The sequence below is a fragment of the Sinocyclocheilus rhinocerous genome, unplaced genomic scaffold, assembly GCF_001515625.1.
Source record: "Sinocyclocheilus rhinocerous isolate Xijiao unplaced genomic scaffold, SAMN03320098_v1.1 scaffold1028, whole genome shotgun sequence".
In the NCBI taxonomy this organism is placed as follows: Eukaryota; Metazoa; Chordata; class Actinopteri; order Cypriniformes; family Cyprinidae; genus Sinocyclocheilus; species Sinocyclocheilus rhinocerous.
The window spans coordinates 319,351-339,776 of record NW_015662166.1 but is presented as its reverse complement, the minus strand read 5'-3'; the positions used below and the strand labels follow the sequence as shown (position 1 = coordinate 339,776).

Below are 20,426 nucleotides of genomic sequence, written 5' to 3'. Positions count from 1 at the left end.
AGCCGTTTTAGGGGGGCGTGGCAGAGTCTTAACTTTGATAAAGAATATCTCTTTGGTTTTGAGACTTTAGTCTTTGCAACTTCAGGGATCTTATCTATGCACAATCAGCTTGTAACACTCCAAAGAGAAAGGAAAACTTGAAATCGCATCATATGACCCATTTAACACACACACACGAGTGATGATCAGGTCAACCCACAGAAGCATAGAAATTCTACATTGATTAAAAAAAAAACTGCGCTGTATTGGATCGGATCGGAATTGGCCGATACTCCGAATTTTTGGTATCGGATCGGATCGATTCTGAAAAAAATTGTATCGTTGCATCCCTAGTTGGTATGACCTGTTATTCGCCCCAAATCGGCCCATAAAAACAAAACAAAAACATTGCTTGGTCCCTTTACATGTCAGTTAGATGGTCACCAGAAAAAAAACTTAAGTAGATGTTTCCTTGCTTCAAACTTATGTGGTTTTCTGTCTGCATGCCCAACCAAGCATTTCCATTTAGTTAATTTAGTTTGGCACAAGTCTCTTGGCACAATATAATATTTGCAGCTTCCCTCCATGACATTCAGTTTCTTTTGGAGATTCCAGAGTTCAGTATGATGTTAGTACTGTATTTAGCCTTTACAGTTACTCAATATCTAATCACCACCTTCTCAAATGTAGTCAATGTTTGAACACATTTAGTATTCAAAGGCTACTATATAGGGCTACATCTCAGAGAGGGTCCTTTCATCAGTAATTTAATTAACTTTTAATTAATTTAATGATTTACTTTGGTAATGGTTTAATTGTTAATGGCTTCATTTAATGATTTAAAGTGTGGTTAAGATGAGGAGATGCTACTTAGATTAGCGGACTATCGCAACAGAGTAGCTAGATGAGCTAAATGAATTGTGGTTTCATTTGTTTACACATCTTTCTTTCTTTCTCCCCCTTTTTCGCCCTCTGCAGAAGAAGATCATGATCATCATCTGCTGTGTAATTTTGGGAGTGGTTTTGGCGTCCACTATCGGAGGAACCCTGGGCTTCTAAACGACATGAAGAGAGACAAACACTTGGAAAGCCGAGTGTTTTATCCACTTAAACACGAGATAAGGAAACTGTCGTAAAACGGGGGTTGGGTAGGGTAAAAATCCAATATTCAAAAATCAAACAATCAAAAAAATAAATAAATAAAGGAGATGTTACGTACTAGCTGATTTAAATATATACAAAAGTGGGTTCAAATACAACATAATATTTACAAACTGTACATGTAAATGTATTGAACATAAAGCAGCACATGGGTTACTACCTGTAAAGGGATAAAAATCAATTTTTGTTTTTATTTAATTTTTTTAGCGTTGCTTTCATTTTTGGGGGGGCCTCCAGGACAGTGCCAGCAACTGCTAAATTGTTTTTCGTTCCGGCAGAACATGGTGTTTGGCAAACCATACTAGCATTACGAATACTAACCAACTGACTGCATAGATATTATAGATAGTAGTTTTAGTCCGATTTCAATGGCCTAACATTCCGAGTGGTTGCTTGCATTCAGATGAAATCTCTCATCGTTACATTATTAGCTCATTACCGATGAAGTGCTGTAGTTTAAAAGCACCGTCAACCTCATAGCCGAATTTCTGTCTTAATACATTTACTGTGGGCAACCGTAAACAAACAAAGAATAAAAGAACTAAGAAGCACACATTTCGAATTGTGAGAGGAAATGATATCACCAAGCTTGTACATGAAGAGGATTTTGTTTTTACTTCATTTGCTGTAGGCAGCAGAGGAACGGACATTTCATTTTAACACGTTTCGAAAGCTACACTGGGATAGATAGAGTGGCATTGCGCAAACTGTTGAACTATGCAGTTTTGATAGTGATTTGCCCCTGCTTTTTGAATTAATTCATGAAAAGATTCTGAAAGACGATTTCTTATAAGGAACATTTTGAGAAATGTTAATGCTTGAAGCAACGCCTAGCCTAAATATTATCTTTTGGAGGGTGGTTAGGTCTGCTGAAATGAATTTTCCTTATTTTACGTTAGTTTTGCGCTTTTTTATTTGCCTTGTTTCATAAATTGCATATATATTTTACATTATAATATAAAGGATGGGCTTGAACAGGACCGTTTTGGTTTTGAAGGATCATTTTGGGAGTTTGCGTGACGTTTCACCTTGGTGCTAGTTTATGAAGAGAGAGTAATAAAATTAACTACGGGGACGTGATAGACACTCTTAGATCCTTATTGTTAAATTCTACATATCTGAAACAATGGGAGTAGGTGCAGTGCAGATGAGCTATCTGATGAAATATTTACCTGTAGATGCATTCTTCAGTTCAATTGAAGAAACTTGTACGGCTGGTCAGGACACTTATTATGCAGCGACTAAATAGAAAGACATTTACACAAACTTTATATGAAATAACTTAAATTTAGCTCTGAACGCCCAGAGAGACGGCATCTTATGATAACTAGCTTAGAATAGGACGCTTCGATTTTGTCCAAAGATTATTTCTTAAATCAAACGGCTGCATCATGAATTCGTTGCATCCTTTTCTTTGTGGACAGAAAGTGCCAGATTGGTTAATTATGTACTGCTTGTTTTAAATTCAAGGGCTAAAATTTAAAACCAAACTTTAGCTCTGTTTTTTTTTTTTTGTTCTTTTGATGAAGAATCCCTCTTGGCTTGATTCAGATTCGTTGCACTCTTAGAACGAACGCCCTTACTCTCATGTTCATGACGTTCATGACATGTACCAACTCTGAAAGTGCACTCCTTTTCTCAATACGGACTTCATTTTCCATATACTGCTCATCATGGAATATATAACAGGAGCCCCCCCACCCCGTCCCGCCACCCCTTTACCTACCCAAAGCAAAGTAGTAGGGAACAGGAATGATTTTGGGGATAAATACTGTACACTTTTTACAAAGCCTGAGGCAGAGGGGCGGGACTATTTTGCTTTAATCATTCCAGTAACGTCCAGCATGTTTTCTTTGAAACTTCTGTGTATTTAGTGTCGAATCACTTACATGTATGGTCAAATGAGGTAAATATGTATGTCGGTGTTGTTTTTTAGTAGACGATATAGCTGGAAGGCCCTTATTTGTTAACGCATGCAACTTTCGCTTTGTTAGTTTGCATGGCTCTCGATCATGTGTGCACTTTACAATCAAAGAAAACAATGTCTTATGCCGCCACATTTTTTTGGTTGTACCGTTTTGTTAATATGTTTGTTTTTTAAATGTATGATTATTTATTATGACTCTCTAAAGGTTGGATGGGGGGGGATTGACTTCATTTACTAGTTCTGCTGCCTATTTCATCATGACCCTGGCGATGCTGGAGTTTTACCATGGTCCCCATGAATGTGTTCCCTGTGGATGTGCACATGAATACAAAAATCTGTTTGTTGTCGGGTATTTTGTTCCTAAACCACGTCCGTAGTGTAAAACGACGTATTTGCCCCCCCTCCTCGCCCTCTGGAAACACTCTGGATACGAATCATTTTTGCGCATCTTGTTCATTTTCCCTTCCCCCTGATGTTTTCCCGAACTTGATTGTTGTGCTTAACTGGTGATGATATGTGAATTCTTTCGTAAGACTATTCTTTATTGTGAGTCATGTGCTGCGGTGTCGAATTGTGCAACTCAAAAGGCCATGTATGCGTGCCCTGTCCCTTCGGCATTTTTTCCTTTTTTACGTACACGTTGCTGTATATGTGAGCATGAGCATTTGTGTGTGTGTGTGTGTGTGTGTGTGTGTGTGTGGTTGTGCGAGTGTGTGTGCTCGTCTGCTGTTGGAGCCCTCGGTCGCACCGGCCTCGGGCGCAAGGGGCTTCTCTGGTCTGCAGGTCTATGGTATGCAGCTCTAGCGCTCCAGTTCTGTGCCGACTTCATTCAAATGTTAAGAAAAGTAATAAGACTAAAAAGCCAAAGCATTATGCGAGTACAGAGCACAATGTTACAGTCGACTGTATTGTGTAGTCCACCCTGCCCATAAATCTTGTGAACTATCTTGCGTATACATTGACTGTTTTCAGTTCCACCGCTTTCAGCGACAAGGTTCTCGATATAAAAGGTTTATTTATTTGTTTCTATTCATTCTGAACAATATGTATAATGTATACTACACAAGCTTGTTAGTTTTAAAGCACTTTCTCCAAAAACAGCTACGTACAAAACAAATATCCCCCAACAATGTTCAAATGTTTTGTGTACTGTATGTTGTTTTTTTTCTTGCTCCCCTCAATGATGCTGTTTATGTTACCATTTTCACTTGTTCAACTCACTTGCATTGCTTCCTCTGTGCTGGCAATACATTAGACGTAGACATTAGATCAGCTCTGGTTAAAAGAAAATGAAATAAAAAAAATCTGTATACTGACATGGGCACAGATCTGGATGAAAGTTTCCTCAGTTGTCTTATTTTCATTTTTCAACACTGTTTTTGGATGTTTGTCACACAGACACTGATATGACCAGACAGCACTGGCATAACACAGCACATTGAGAAGGCATTTTGTAAATGAGTGAAAATTACAAACTATTATATATAAAAAAAACAATGTACCTTTTAGAGCTTAACTGCATAATAGTCTTTTTGGTTGGGGTTGTTGAGTGCCTCATCACTGCAGGTGAATAAAAAACCCTTAAGCCCAATCCGCATGGCAAGCGAACGGCGACACAACAAAGCTAGAACGCTTCCGCCGTGATCGACGAAGATGTCTGCTGCTATGTAGACTGCTTTGTAGATTGTAATGCTCGCTTAGTTTCCACATGTGCTTTAGCAAAGACTTTTACGTTAACTGATACGACTTCTCGGTCCACGGCTAATGAGCGCCCAAGACCTGCGATTGTGATTTTTCTCAACAGCCCCAGCCATGATCCTCCTTAATTTCATCCCCTTTTGTGTCATTCCTTTGATGTATATTCCCATTAAACTTTATACCAGTATTCTTGTTTCAGTGTTAGATTTAGAATGAGGAAACGGTTTGTGGAGATGATCATTTTGCTGAAATCACAGTTTGAGCACCATCAATTACAGAGAATGGCCTGTAATGATGTGATGAAAACACTATACTAATTAGAACGGGAAGATGACTGGATAAGGATGACATAACTGAATAATACCATTATCAAATGTGATGAATTATATCACTACGATGATTTAAAGAATCCCGAGAAGTTGTGTTATATTAGTAGTACTATTGAATGCTCGCGATTTTGTCAATCTGAACTGAATCTTTGTCTTGTAATTATTGTAAATATTTCAAAGAGTGAAAAAATGACTTGCATGTCCATGTATAAAACTACTAAAATAGTTCCTGTCAAAGTTGTGAGGTTGATTGATTTTCTTGTTCTTTGCCCTGGTCGCAGCGATTTGCTGCCGACCGCGTGCTCGCTTGTCTTAAAGCAGCATCCGACGCTTTCAGTGATGTCAAGGGTGCTCTATAACGAAGGAAAGGAACAATGCTTTACCATCAGATTCAATACAATACGTTGCGTTACCTCAGAGAGCCATTACCGGTTCAACTCTGAGGGAAAAAAGTGCTTCCCTCCATGTACACCATCGATAGGTCTACAGGTCAAATGCACACCATCTGTAGCTTCCAGGCACCTTGAATGCTTTTCTTTGCAGAGGTCCACCACATTGGCGATGGCAAATTTCGTGGTACGTGTTTTGACGCTTTCATAATCAGTGTCGGTTAGAGAACCTTGCGTGAGTAGACTGTAGCATGGCTGAAACTCAAATGCTCTAGTTAAAGGTAACGCGGGATGAGATCTGCTCTTATACGAAGAGCGCAGTTCTTGGGATTTGGAAGTTTTTTTAAAAGTACAGTAGGAAAACAATAATGCTCAAAGCAAACAGAAAAACACTCATCTGTGCAATACAAAGAAAAGGGCTTTCTCACACACGCATTTGAAAGCACTGAAGAACGCTGACTTCAATATTATTTTGGGAGTTGAGGGAAACAACAGCCACTAACCGTGGTTCCAGCCGTCGTTTTACGTGTCGCCAAACGTCTTCTCGCCCAACTAGGATTTAAGTTAAAAGTGCATTCAGGGCAGAAACCACAATGAGATGGGCACCAAGGATGGGAAGGAAGAAATTAAATCGATTCCTGCAACTTTGACTGGAATTGCAACTTCTGTCTTTTATTTTCTGTGTGTGTATGTGTGTACTGTATTGTAAAAAAAGGAAAAAGATACAAACAAACAACATAACTGTCCCTCTCTCCCCCCTCTCTCTTGTAATACTGTTTGCTGTTCTGTTTGGTTAGTGTGGCGTACCAGTATCCCTCTCCTCCCCTAAAACCCTTTGCTATCTTCCTCCCTTCTCTCACAATCTCTCTCTCTCTCCCTCTTTTCTCCATTGATCTTTAAGATGAGAACTCTATGCAGATGCTGTCTTTTATAAGTGTGTCAAAATTTTAAGTTGAAATGAAAAAAGAAAAAAGAAAAACCCCAACAAACAGATATTATGAACTGAAACAAAAAATAAAGAAAAAACGATTGTCCAGTGTACAACCGCTGTTGTTGTCTTCCCTACTTTTACTCCTTTCTCAAATCATGGGTGGGGTGGAGGATGTCAATAATGTGAAAAGGAAGCTTGTATATTCATCAAGCATATATACTGACAGTGTTTTTCAAGCTAATTTTCACACTGCACTGCCGGGTGCATCGTCATTATGGATTTAGATGTTTTTGCCAACTTTCTAGGTGAAATATAAACAGTTGGAGTTTCAAGTACTGCCTGCTGGCTTTCCATCATAAAAACTAAATTAAATCAATAAAGAGATTTGATCCTGGAAACCATTCAGAAAGGCCACTGTGGTAGCAGCATCAGGTTTGATCTTCACCTTAATTATGTACATAATATGTTGTAATTTGTGAATTGTGTGAATGTCAATTTATAACAACAAAAATGACATAAGTCCCATCTGAATCAGTTAATGAAATAAGATGTCCACCTGGAAATTGTAACTCGAATGTCATTTAGCACACTAATTCCAAACGAACGGTGCTAAAGATGTTTCATCCACTGTAAAGTGTTGGACACACTTTCAATTAACCATTAAGCCAGCCACATTCACCCCAGACCCCTGTGTGCAAAGTAGATAAAGTTATTTAGAAAGATAATGGGGTTTTGCTCAATTACGTTGTTATTGATTGAAGCAGAAGATGCCCTGGGAGCTGTGCAAGACCAACAAGTGCTTATCATTACTCTAAATTAATTAATTTAGTCATTGCAGTGAAAACTTGCCAAACTTGGCAGGTATGAAGGGCTGGTTTTCCAGTTGCTAAGCAACAGGCTGTAAATTTTCGTTTAAAAATAATTCAGCCACTGTGCGCTGTTTGAGCTACAAGCTTCGTATGTTAATCTTTTATGCCGAGGTTTAGATATATTTCTCTCAATTCAGACAAAACATGAATTATGCATGTCATTTTTATAGGTGGAAAAAAAGACCTGGATGATGCATGCCATTTTCACTCCACATCCTTTAGAAACACTTTTCAAGCATGTATTTTGGACCCAAAACATGGACTTCACAGCCTCAAAACAGGTGTAAGTTGTCAAAATCGCATGCATTGGACTCACGTAGAAATGTCTCATCTGAAATTGAATTAAGAAGCTGCAAATATTGCATTCTCTTGCTATCAAGCCACTGAAGTGCTGCTTTGAAATTAAATGAATGAAACATGTCTAGGCTGCTAAATATCTTGACTGGTTTCAGGGTATTGGCCAACAGACAAGACTGTCTGAAGGTGAAAACTTACCTAAAGGATCTTTCACCATCTAGTGGACACTCTGGGACCTCCAGTCAACCTTTCGGTCATTCAAACACAATTCTTTGCCCAGCAGCCCCTGAGAATTAAATTCACACACACACATTGCATTTTACAATTCTTAGTATTCCACAATCATGAGTTGTCATCTTTTGTGTATAAGCTGTACTAAGCTATCTCACAAGGTCAGTGTGATATATATATTTCACGTATTCTGAAGCCATTTGATAAGATTTGTGTGGAGAAAAGACCACAATTTAAGCAGATATTTAACGGTAATATTCACCTCAGCCAATGTCGTTTTGGCGTCAGTGACGCCAACGCGCCATTTCTGGACGCGAACGCGCGCTCAGATATTTAACGGTAATATTCACCTCAGCCAATGTCGTTTTGGCGTCAGTGACGCGAACGCGCGCATCGGTTTGATGGAAAATAGGTGTATATAACCGTTTCATTTTAGTCAGTTCCTTACACTGAATATTTTTAGGATACAATGCTTAAATCATATTGAGTATTCTTATGAAACTTTTATGATCCTCTTTGGTTATTCGGGAGTTTAACAGTCGTTGTCAAAATGAGCTGTCCTTATATGGAAAGAAATTAGTTTAGATTCCTCAAAAAAACGATTCACAGGTTTGAAATGACATGAGGGTGAGTAAATAACGACATAAATTTCAATCTGGAGTGAACTATTCCTTTTAGGATGAATGTTGTTATGCTTACATTTCTCAAATGCTAAATTGCCTAATATGACCAAGGTATTTTTGTATAAACACACATTTTTATACATTAGAATCGTTACCTTCTTCTTCTTCTTTTGGAGTTTTATGGCTGGCTGGCAAACAAACGATAGGTGCATTCCCGCCACCAGTGTTGCCAACTTCTTTCAATGGAAAGTAGCTAATGCTGTGTTCAAGTCCTCCTGGGACGTTCGTACTTATGAGTTGACAAGTTGTAATTACAACGTCAGGTGCCTTCAAGTCAGTTTAGTCGGCACAAGATGGCGGTGTACCTTCTTTTAATAAATTACAAGAAAATACAACAGGGTATGTTAACTCTGCTTATAGAAAATGAAGAGCAAAGAATTTGCATCAGGTGTGTTTTGCGTTTTTAATCTTTTTAAAACATGCAACATGGCAAATCAAAACATTTTTCACCAATAAAAATGATAGCATTTTTTAACTTGGATTTCATTAACTAGCTGCGTAACAAGAACATGACCAATTTAAGTTTATAGGACAACTAAACTATCAATTTAAACAAAAATTTACCGTCAACTACAGACGTTGCATTCATCGATTCCGCCATGTTTCTCATTGACACGCCCCCAACTCGGGGCTTAAAGAAAATTTCGAGTTTCCCACTCGTAATAACGACTTTGTGGTGGCGTTCATGTGCGATCAACTCGTAAATACCATCTATCCGACATGACTTGAACGCACCATTAAGCCTGCTTGAAAAGGCGCTAAATTACGTCATACGCCAATTAGCATATTCATGACGTCAGTGCGTCATATTGTCTCGCCTCTCTGTGCTCACAAACTGTATTTTAATGCAGCCAAATTCTCAACAGAACTGTTTTCATTGATATATTTCAGTTTCTGTTGTCAGAAAACGGGATGAATATGAAATAGTGACTGAAACGCAGCCCATTAAGACTAACCAGCTCTCCCTTACAAGATGTTAATCTGCACTAAAATCCTGATTTATAATCGAGACGTCATCTAATGAAATCAAATACACATAAGATAAAGACAATGGCTGTGCTGTGATTTCGGATATTTGCATGTAAAATAGAGTTAGATGCGACAGAATATCTATTTTAACTTAAAGCACTGCTCCTCTCTGCCGCTGGCTGAACAGCGCTGGGAAAACAAGACCTCGCGCTAACGCGGCAGTACCCCCGGCCCCGGGTCTCAGAGACTAAATAAGGTTTGTCCAAGAAGTCGCTAGATTTGTCGCTAGGCGCTTTTTTGGAAAAAAAAGTCGCTAAGTTGGCAACACTGCCCACCACCTACTGGGCTGGAGTGTGGACCATTGATGGAATAGGAAGAACTAAATAAAAAAAATTTAAATAAAAAATTAAACCCTTCTAAATCCTGTTAAACTGATCTACTTTTTTTGTAAGAATGTCATTAAAGCATTAAATATTTTATAATGAGAATCGTTACCTTTGCGATATGCGAGTTTTGTGATCTGCTGCTCGATAACTGAGGTAGAATGGCGCGAGTTCATCTTAGCGATCAGCTTAAACAAGGAACAGGGTAATGTAAAACAGGGGCAAAATCCTATGTGGTTTTAACTGTACAAGACAAGTAATGAATTCATTGTGTTCTTATTTGATTACTCAGTTAAGATCTTACTGACCACAGTAAACAAACTGCTTACCCCAGCTGTCAGGTGCATTAAACATCCTAAAATCCTAACATTCATAATAAACATACTTTACCAAGGACACCATGACATTGAAACCAGATGGTGGATGGTAACTCTTTCAGAACACCAACCATGAGTGGCAAACTTTCACACATAAATTTAGAGTGAATGTTACATTCATTTTCCAGCTATTTATTTTTATTATTTGAGAGCATTGAGGTTATAATTCAAACATGTTCTGTTAGGAAATGAATTATCAAAATGTAGTTTAAAAAAAGTATACGGTCACATATATGTATGTGTGTGTGTGCATATATATAAACAATATATATGTATGTTTATATATATATATAGCTTATTTATACATATACAAGAAAAAAATATTAAAACTTAATTCCATTTATATTTGGAATCAATCCTTGCCAAAGTAGCAACTGTGCACCTGGGAAGAACTTACTTTTTTTTTTTTTCTACTATCCAATTGTGTAAAATTTGCAAGGGTATAGGTACATACATATATAATCTTCCCGTGCTTTGATCATAGCACATACAACTTCATTTTCACTCAAAATACACTGACTTAGCACCAGTGCTCCCAGGTAATATAGGTTGAAAACAAGCTCAAAATAGTAAAATACAATTAAATAAAGAAAAAGAGAAAACCAAAACAAATAAATACATGGGTTAACATGGTGTAACTGAGGAGTTAAAATAAGATTGCCTTGCTGATTGTAATGATCACAAAATAATTCCTTAACGCGTGAGCTTAAAGAGTGAAACCGGCACATCCAATCTTGACATGAGCGTGGGAGAGACAGTCACAACATCACGTGAGAAAAACAATATAATAATACAGTGATATGTTTACACTCATTGTACTGCAATCAAAACACACATTATTACAGTTCCCTGTTTATTGCACAAGGGACAGAAATGTTCGTTTAAAAGCATAACAAATAATGGCAACGAAAGAGGAGATTACAGTCACTATAACAAGTGTTCTTTAGGAGCCCTGCCATTCCTGACTCTGTGTCCGATAGCCTCTGGAGGGGTCGAAACAAGAAATCCTAAAACTGGGAGCTCTAAAACTAGCGTTTTCTGTTTCAGTTACAAGTGTTAATATAAATAAAATGCATACTACGGTGGTCTTTTATAAAAGTTTTCCTGTAAATAATACAGTCAGAGATACAATACAATACAAGGTGAAACCAAATGCCATTACAAGCCTATCAATATACATTTTTCCCCCTTTCATTTTTCTCCCATTTTTTTTTCATAGCACAACCTATCGTTTCTATACACTAGCAAGTTAGTTGCAGTTTTAAAATATGGGTTCTGAGCAACATCATAAAATTAAAGGGGGAACGAATGAATGACGCCACTAAGAAATGAACCCAATAAGCGCAATGCTGTCATCTGCTGAATAATAAGGTTTGAAGCTCATCTTCGTGCTGCAAGGACCACACAAGTTAGAAAAGTTAGAACATTAACAGAAAGGGGGAGGAATACAAAAACATTTTTTTGACAGTCTTACACAACAAATAAATGTGTTGCCTCCAATAACTGAAGACGTTTCAAATACGCTCTATACACTGTTAAACATAGTTACTTCTACTTGTTAAACATACAAGTTGCTCGACACGTCTCGGAATTCATCGGACAGTCAACGCGTTTTCTTTGTATTGTCTAGGATTGAAAATTGAGAATGCTTTCGAGACTCTCAATCAAAGCTGGGCATGGGATGAAATGTATGGTTTTCCAATGCGTGTTTCTTGTGGCAGTTACCCTGACCGTGGGGAAACGTGTCCATTTTGAACCTAAAGTCACTATCATTTAACCTGCCCATTGTGACATCACTAAAACAATACTGATCTAACAGTACCATGGTGGGAAATGTGCTATTTAATACACAATATATATGGAAATGTCTCATCCGAAAGCAATCCGTTTTCAAGAATTAAAAGAAGACGCCAGCTAGTTTGCACTTCTTCGAAAGGCTGGTATCAGAAATGAAGGCAGTGGCCCTCAATGTCCCCCACCCCCAAAGGGAACTATGAAAATGCAAGTAAGGTCACCTGTGGTGTTTAGGATGAGAGAAAAGGTGGGGAAAATGTCACTATGACCTAAACCTAACAGTCATTACGCGATGTAACAAATCCATTGTTTAATCCAATGTTTCAGGGTACATGCAGGGACAGTTCTCTTAACCTAAACAACAACCCGTTCAACAAAAGCCTCACAGCCACACCTCAAGCACTAGAGATGTCTGAGAATAAAAGGAATGGGGGTTTTGGCACCTCCAAAAGCCTTGGCATGAATCTCCGAAACAAACCGAAAGTTCTGCTTCCCCAGTTCTCACCACTATAAAAAGGGCCCAGACGGCATACCCAAGAAGTGGGTGCTCATGTTCAGACTTGAAGAAGGTGCCGAGCTGTTCCAGTGGACCTTCTGATGGTGCCTTAAGTTGGATTTGCTGGAGAAGCGCTTATCACACTGCTGACACGAGAAAGGCTTCTCCTTGGTGTGGATGCGGCGGTGGCAGATGAGCTGGGTGGAGACCCGGAAAGCCTTACCGCAGTCCGGGCACTGGTAACGCTTGGGTTCAGTGTGGATGCGTCTGTGGTTTTTGAGTGCCATCAGGTTGGAGAATTCCTTCTGACAGGAGTTGCAGAAATAGGTGCCCATCTTGTGGCTGTTCTTGTGATTCAGAAGTGAGCTGGCGTGACGGTAACCACGGCCGCACTGATCACAGACATGCGACTTACACCCCGCCTCACTGCGACTCTGCTGTTGCTGCTGTTGTTGTTGATGCCCAGATGAGCTGCTACCACTGGGGCCATGGTGTGATGGTTTAAGCTTTGGGAGCCCATTAGGATCCAATCCCTGGGCCTGCATCAGCGTAAGGTCAAGCCCAGAGCCCCAACCCACATCTGAGCCACTGGACGAAACCCCAGGCTGTTGCGATGTTTTTGGGGCACGGCCATGTTGCATTTCCAAGTGGAGTCGGAAGCTAGCCTGGGTAGGGAAGCTCCGCTGGCACAGAGTGCAGGCAAACTCCCGCTCTTTTTGGTGCACACGGCGGTGGTTTTGTAGTTGGGAGGAGACGCGGAAAGCCTTGCCGCATTCTGGACAGCGGTGCCGTCGAGTTTCAGAATGGATGCGACGATGGTTCTTGAGTGCGAGCAGGTTGGAATAGGTCTTGAGGCACACAGCGCAATGGTAGATGCCGACAGTGTGGGTGTTTTTGTGATTAAGGAGTGAGCTGGCATGCCGGTAAGATCGGCCACACTGGTCACATCTGTGAAGACAGAGGAGAGGAAAAGTAAATCTCCCCTGCTCACTGTCCTTTTAACCCCTCAATAGTTAGTAACCTAGATTAGTCTGAAAGTAACCTGACAACATGTAGCTGACTTCTATGATAACTGCATTGACGGATACACAAATACAGGTATATGATCTTGAATCCAGCTGCCAAAAATAAAAAAAACTGGCCCAGTTTGGAGAGGAAAACTTGAATAACATTGCCTATTAAGGCAGTGAATAAACTGAATATGAATTGTAACAAAGTATCCACCAATTGTGTTTGGTGTTCAAATAAAGGCAGTGGTATAATATTCTATATAATTTATGGTGGTAATATATGAACTGTAGATGTATAATTTTGTAACAGTCTACAGGACAAACCTAGTCATGAGAAAAATGTACTGCAAATCACTGTTTGTTTTCAAACTCATAGTACTTATACTAAAAGATTCAACAGGTAAATGTTACCATGTATAGAAAGAGTACACACAGGAAGCCTTTTTTTTAAATAACATAATTGTACAGCAAATAAGGTTTTGGGATTAATGGTCGGAATAAAACTTGGAAAACAAGTGTGGTGAACTTGTTTTCCAAGCACTAAGCACATGTACGTAGTGAAGCAGCACGTTTTGTTTTTTCTTTCTGTGAATTTATGAATGTTTGTTCTCATCATGTAATATGATAATACGGAAGTAGTGTGTTAGTGTTAGTATGTTGACACATTTCTAAAACTGTTTTCTGCTTGATATTTATATTGTCTTGACAGCAAATGGAGCAAAGTTTTAAGCTTTACCTTAAAAGCAACAAAAGCTATATTTATATTTAGTAATATGCATTTAATAAATGGGTTTAAGTCCCATGCTAAATGCTGTTGGGCCCAGATCAGTAGTTATTACTGGAAGCACAACAGCTGATGTAAGATGGTCAGTATGAGTACTTATGGCAACTGAATGCTCAAATGGTAACTACAGTAAACTACACCATACATTCTAGAATATTATCAATCAGATCAATAAATAAGGAGGGAATCAATGATTTGGTACAATACACACACATCTTCCTAGTAAGTACATCAAAATTCACCCATTATATCAAGACATCCTTGCAATCTAGTGCATATTGCTAACTGAAAGCAAAGGGGGGTAACTTATCTGGTCTCCACTAATCATACTGTCCAAACTTCAGAAAAATCCGAATTCCGGCACGCGTATGGTCCCAAGGAAGCCGGATTGGAGATCATATACCTGTAATAGACATGTAGAAACCTGTGATCTTTACTAGTTCACTTCAAAAATCACGAACAACAGACGTAAACTCACGTGAACCGGTATTCCTCTCCCTCTCTTGTGCTTGAAGTGGCCTTCCTCACGCCCTCCTTGCCTACCTGGTTGTCCCCGCAGCGGTGCCTGGCCAGCCCAGAACGACCCTGGAAGCTCTTCCCGCAGGTGGGGCACCCGAAACGGGTGTGGCCCTCCTCATGGACTCTCTGGTGATTCCGAAGGAAGCGGGCCAGCCGGAAAGCCTTGCCACAGGTTGAGCAGATATGCCGCTTCTTCTGCGTGTGGATACGCATGTGATTGCGCAGGGCCATGTAGTTGGTGTACGGCTTGTCACAAAATGAGCAGCTGAAGTTGCCAATTTTGTGTGTATTTTTGTGGTTCAGCAGACTGCTAGCATGCTTGTAAGAACAGCCACATAGGTCACAGGTAAAAGGGCGTTCTTCACGCTCTGGAGACCCCAGGTCACCTGTCTCCATGCTCATATTAGAGCTGTTGAGGGAGGCAGAGGAAGAAGGAAGCTGGGCACTGCAGTTATGCGAGGCCAGATCTGTGGTTGTAGTAAAGACTTGAGAGCACCCATCACATTCATATTCAGTTGGAAGAGGAGCAGTCTGCATGCTGGGACCAGGAAGGGGACCAGGAAGATCTTTGCAGAGCTGGTTGCTGGTATGTGTTTCAAGCTGCCTCTGGTTCCTGAAGCCCCTACCGCAATCAGTGCAGGCATATTTCTTAAGAGCGAAATGCATTCGGAGGTGGTTCTTCATTGCCAGTCGATTTGGATAAGTGGAGTTGCACACGTTGCAGTGGTATTCACCAATCTTGTGTAGGTTCTTATGATTGGCCAGACTGCCAGCATGACGATAAGTACGTCCACACTGATCACAAGCAAAGGGGCGGCGACCGCTGCCGTCATCAACTTGCTGGGCCCTAGCCCCCGCATACGGTTTCTTGAAACCTTGAGGTTGACCATAATTGGTGTTCACAGGAGGATTCTGAATTTTGGGCTCACCCATCCTCATAGCTTGGAGCTGCGATGGGCCTCCCTCATAGCGGGCACCATTGGGATGAGACATGCTTTGAACCCGCTGGTCTCGATCTCCGGTCTTTGCTCTGTGCTCTTCGTGTAGCCGTAGATGATTTATCAACTGCTTCTGAATCTTGAAGGCTTTCCCACACTCCTCACATTTGTGCCTGCGAAGAGACAAAACACACAAAAACAAACAGATAAGAAAGCAGTGTTAAAATGCTCTTCTAAAAAAGGAAGAAACAGAAAAAGGGAAGGTCCCCTTACAAATACAAAGATGACTACACAATGCTCAAATGGGGTACAGACGTTATGAAATTCAGACTCAACTGCGTGTATGCGTGTATATCAGTATGTTTGTTGCCCTCGTCTTCTCTAATGGGAAAAAAAAAATCACCAGTGCACACTGCCTTGACACTCAAAATTTAATTAAAATCTATTTATTCAGTGATGACCTGGGTAATCACATGAGTGGGGAACTCATGATAATACATAAGCATTCAAAGTATGCAAAGAGAACTAAACAGTTAGAGTATAATAGGGCACATGCAATGCTGGCTAACCTCTTTAAGTCAAAATGAGTCCTCTGGTGGTTCTTGAGAGCCAGTAGGTTGTAGTAGCGTTTTTGGCAGACAAGGCAGCGGAAGACCCCAGTCTTGTGAGATTTCTTATGGTTGAGCAGGGAGCAGGGGTGTCTGTAACTCCTTCCACACTGGTCGCACCTGTGGGGCCGATCATCAGAGTCTGGCAACTGCCGAGGGTCTACAGGGCCCCCGCTGCCACTGGTACCAGCACCACCCGTCATCCCTTTAGCTCCATTCATAGCCTTGTTCAATGCCCCCGCTCTCGCCTTGCCTGGACACAGGTGAGTGATCAGCTGATGGCGATCTGCAAAGAACATGCCACAGTCAACGCAAATGTGGTTCCGTCCATCCATTTTGCCATTAGAATTAGAGCTAGTGCCACCCAAGCCCTGTGTAGATCCATCTGGCCGGGGATGTCCGTGGACTAGCTGGTGGTTAAGCAAGTCCTGCTTTCTGTTGAAGCTCTGGCCACATGTGCTACAGATCAAAAGACTGGTTGTACTACCCTCTTGTCGCCTCCTCCACTCTTGCTCACCTATTGGAGAGAGGGCAGAGGAGGGTCCTGCCCCATGGTTAACCCCATGGCTTCGTAAGTGGCTACGAAGTGCCCTCAGGCTGGCGTAATGGTTTCCACAGATTGTGCACTGATAAACCTCTCCATCGTCATCATCGTCTTTGTTATCCATTCTTTTACTGTTGCCCTGGGAGTTGTCTTGAGCACCTCCAAACTGCATCGGGTCATGACTACGTCTCTGGCGAGCACTTTCTTTGAGGTTGGCACTGCCTGCTGACAGGGAGGCACCACCAGGACTATGGAAGCTTATGTTACCCATGTAACCATTGGTCATACCGCCTTGGTTGACACTGTTTGCTTGACGATGGTTTTGTGGAAGAGGTGAGTGACCAGAATTGCTTTGGGCAAGAGAGTCATCGAATCGGTCATGGAATTCCAGTGAATCCAGGCCACTGTTATGGGAACCGTCTGGGACAAAGTGTGCTGCATCACCAAGATTACCGGGCAGTGAAATTGGCGTTGTTGCACCACTCTCCTGATCCTGAGAATGTACAAAGCCTTGTTGAGAGTCTAGCCCTGTCAGTGGCTCAGAGGAAAGCCAATCTCCCTCTGTACCCATCGATTGTGAATTTGGCCGGGTTTTGTGACTACGGAGGTGGCTATGAAGTGCTGCTAAGTGTGGATACTGCTTACAGCAAACAGTGCACTGATAATGACCAGTTTGATGGGAGCGTTTATGATTAACTAGACTCCCAGCATGTCGATAGCTTTTCCCGCACTCTTGGCACTTAAATCGGCGTTCAGCATCATCAATGGCTGCAGACTGCTCCTGTGACCTTGTCTCACCATTGGATGATGATATTGATGGTTGAGAGTTTGAAGCCAGTCCAGCAGAATTTAAAATAGCAGGGCCACCTTGAGCATGTGCTGTGGTGTGAGGGTCATGGGTAAGATAATGAATTTTGAGACTCTCCAAGTCAGGATGTCCCGCTCCACAATATGCACAGGTATATATGGGATTATTAACAGGAGGGCCTAGCATTGGGTCATAACGCTTGTCGGGTAATGGAGGCAGTGGAAGAGGGTCACCTAGAGCAGGTGTATAAGGATTCACCGCTGGGGAGCGAACAGAACTAAGATGATGAGGCACTATCCCTGGGAAACTACGTGTTAGCCCCAATGAAGATGACGCAGCATTATGTAACAAAAGGTGCTCTTGAAAGTCATTCTTATTAGGCAAAGCAACTTGACAAAGATGACAAAAGCTGGGTGCCATGTCATCATTCTGGGGGCCAAGGGGACGAGGGTCAGATGGTCCTTCAGGCACAAGGGCTCCCATGGACATTCCAGGGGGCTTAAATTTTGAATGAGTGCGTTCGTGAGCACTGAGAGCTGCAAGATTATTGAACTGTTTGTAACAGACATTGCACTTATACGTGCCCTCTTGATGAGATTTCTTATGGTTTACCAAGCTGCCATGATGACGATATGTCCTGTCACATTGGTCACATTTGAATGGTCTGTCCCAGGCATCTTCAGATCCTGGAGATTTTTGTTTGTCGTGGTCATGGCCAGGCATCATTCCACTGTTGTTAATGTGACTCCTGAAAGCTGCATCAGACAGATTTTGTGCTAGATTATAATCCCTTTCTTCATCAACATTGTCATCGTTCTCCTCTTCAGCTTGGGCACTTGGAGACAGGGTGTGGATGCGGAGGTGGTTTTTGAGCGCCACTGCATTGGGCAACGTTCTGGTGCAGACAGGGCACTGGAAGGAGCCCATTTCATGAGTTTTTTTGTGAGAAGCCAAGCTACTGGCATGCTTAAAAATGCGTCCACACTGCTCACATTCAAATCTGCCATTCTCTTCTTGATGATAGTGTGCTTTCATGTGCTCCAGTAGGCTAGGTGTACTTGGGCAAATGATGTCGCATTCTTTGCAAGGGAAACCCTTGGCACGATTCATATCATGCATAGCCATGATGAGAAAATTGAAATGGAAGGGGGAAATGTCCACATAAAATGATCCTCGAACAAAGAAGAAAAGGGGGCAATGTGTGATGTTCAGCTCTCTGCTTCTGTAGTATCAGCCATTTTACCTGGGTGACAGATATTCTCTCCAATCAGCCTTTCAATTCCACTCGATCACAGCAGTTCAGAGAGGGTCTGGACAGTTGTGGGGCATCAGAGGAAAGCTGAGAAAATACAAAAAGAAACAAAATTAATTTAACTTAATGTATCTTTATTCACCATTTTAATATATATAAGTGACAGAAACAGTTTATAAATATAAATTCTAGTTTGAAACTTCCTCACACTAAATGTGTTGCAAGCAAAACAGGTTCTTAAATCTGTTCATTAAGAGTAATCAAGAACCTTTGACACAAACCATTCACTGTGATATACATGTGGCCACATTATGTGATGTTAGCTTTGACACATTTGATCTCACATTTAAGTCATATGACTGACGCACAGGTTCAAAGCAGCTGAAAATGAGCCAGCTTTGTGTACCTGCATGTTGACGTCAACTGTACACAGCACAGCCGATAACTCTGCTGTCTTTGTTTACACAGGCACAAAAAAAAAACTGCATAAGCAACGCTTTACCAAGGGTAGGTAAATTAGAGATTATCTGCAATACATATGGGCAAGGCCTAAAAAGATAAAAGATATAGTGACCACCTAGATGATCAAGACAACTTTTTGCAGAATGTACTCTAAATATATCAAGCAACTGCATGGTGATTTGGGGCTATTGCATCCTTGGGACCTTCAAGAAATGCAGTCACTAAAAACATACAGTCATCCAAATAACACTAGAAAATCCTTTCTGGAGGAACTGAACTGAAGCAAAATAAATTTTCCTACATTTTGGAATGTTCATCTCTTCCTTCTTCAACCCAATAGAAATGTTGATCATGCAAGTATTTTATGCAAGACTAAAAACATCAATGTGCCAAAGCACTTTCGTAAACAAGAAGTTTGGGTCAAAATATCTCTAGGCAAAATTGATTAACAGATACTCACTAATGGCTGTCTAACCATTGAGCTGTTCCTACGTTTGACAAAGAATTTGAATGTAGATTGAATATCATTGGAGCTATTTTGACAGCTGAAGTGAGCAATTTGCAACAACAAGCAACCAGAAGTCATGCACTGTCAATACGAGCTGTCGATATAAGACTACTCAGGCCTATACAATGCAACAAAACTTAGCAGAATTAACGATGCAACACAATGACTATGAATGAGAATGCAAATGGTGTAGGTTGCTATCTGTACCCTGATACAACTAAATACAGCGGTAAGTAGGGCTGGGCAAAAAAAATCGATTTTTCGATTAATCGTTTTTTTTTAAATGACGTCGATTCGATGTCGATTCTCAAAAGCCGCGAATCGATCTTTGCCGGTATTTATTTCAGCACACATTTAAAACAAGATCTGATTAACGTGAATCTTATCATTAGTCTTCTCCACTAGATGTCACCCTTATTTACCTTGTGCGATGTTACAACAGAAAGCCTTGTCATTCATTCAGCGCTTATCATGGCCATA

The 20,426-nt window shown here is 40.8% G+C and overlaps 2 protein-coding genes and 1 long non-coding RNA gene across 3 annotated transcripts in view; 1 reads left to right on the top strand and 2 right to left on the bottom strand.

Moving 5' to 3' along the window:
* The window catches only part of stx1b (syntaxin 1B), a 48,425-nt gene extending 44,060 nt beyond the window's left edge, over nucleotides 1-4,365 (top strand). The window contains exon 10 of the mRNA XM_016537684.1: nucleotides 958-4,365. Coding sequence (XP_016393170.1) covers nucleotides 958-1,038 — 81 coding nt within the window. The 3' untranslated portion in view covers nucleotides 1,039-4,365. The remainder of the gene's footprint in view (nucleotides 1-957) is intronic.
* The window catches only part of LOC107727730 (uncharacterized), a 43,755-nt gene extending 35,072 nt beyond the window's left edge, over nucleotides 1-8,683 (bottom strand). The window contains exons 1-2 of the long non-coding RNA XR_001638391.1: nucleotides 8,590-8,683; nucleotides 7,779-7,866 (exon numbers count right to left, since the gene is read on the bottom strand). This is a non-coding gene — a long non-coding RNA (uncharacterized LOC107727730). The remainder of the gene's footprint in view (nucleotides 1-7,778; nucleotides 7,867-8,589) is intronic.
* Nucleotides 8,684-10,642: 1,959 nt separating this feature from the next.
* LOC107727719 (zinc finger protein 646-like) overlaps nucleotides 10,643-20,426 on the bottom strand; it is a 13,885-nt gene continuing 4,101 nt past the window's right edge. Inside the window, exons 2-4 of the mRNA XM_016537670.1 lie at nucleotides 16,334-19,063; nucleotides 14,786-15,937; nucleotides 10,643-13,461 (exon numbers count right to left, since the gene is read on the bottom strand). Of these exons, the coding sequence (XP_016393156.1) occupies nucleotides 12,525-13,461; nucleotides 14,786-15,937; nucleotides 16,334-18,849 (4,605 nt within the window). The 5' untranslated portion in view covers nucleotides 18,850-19,063 and the 3' untranslated portion in view covers nucleotides 10,643-12,524. The remainder of the gene's footprint in view (nucleotides 13,462-14,785; nucleotides 15,938-16,333; nucleotides 19,064-20,426) is intronic.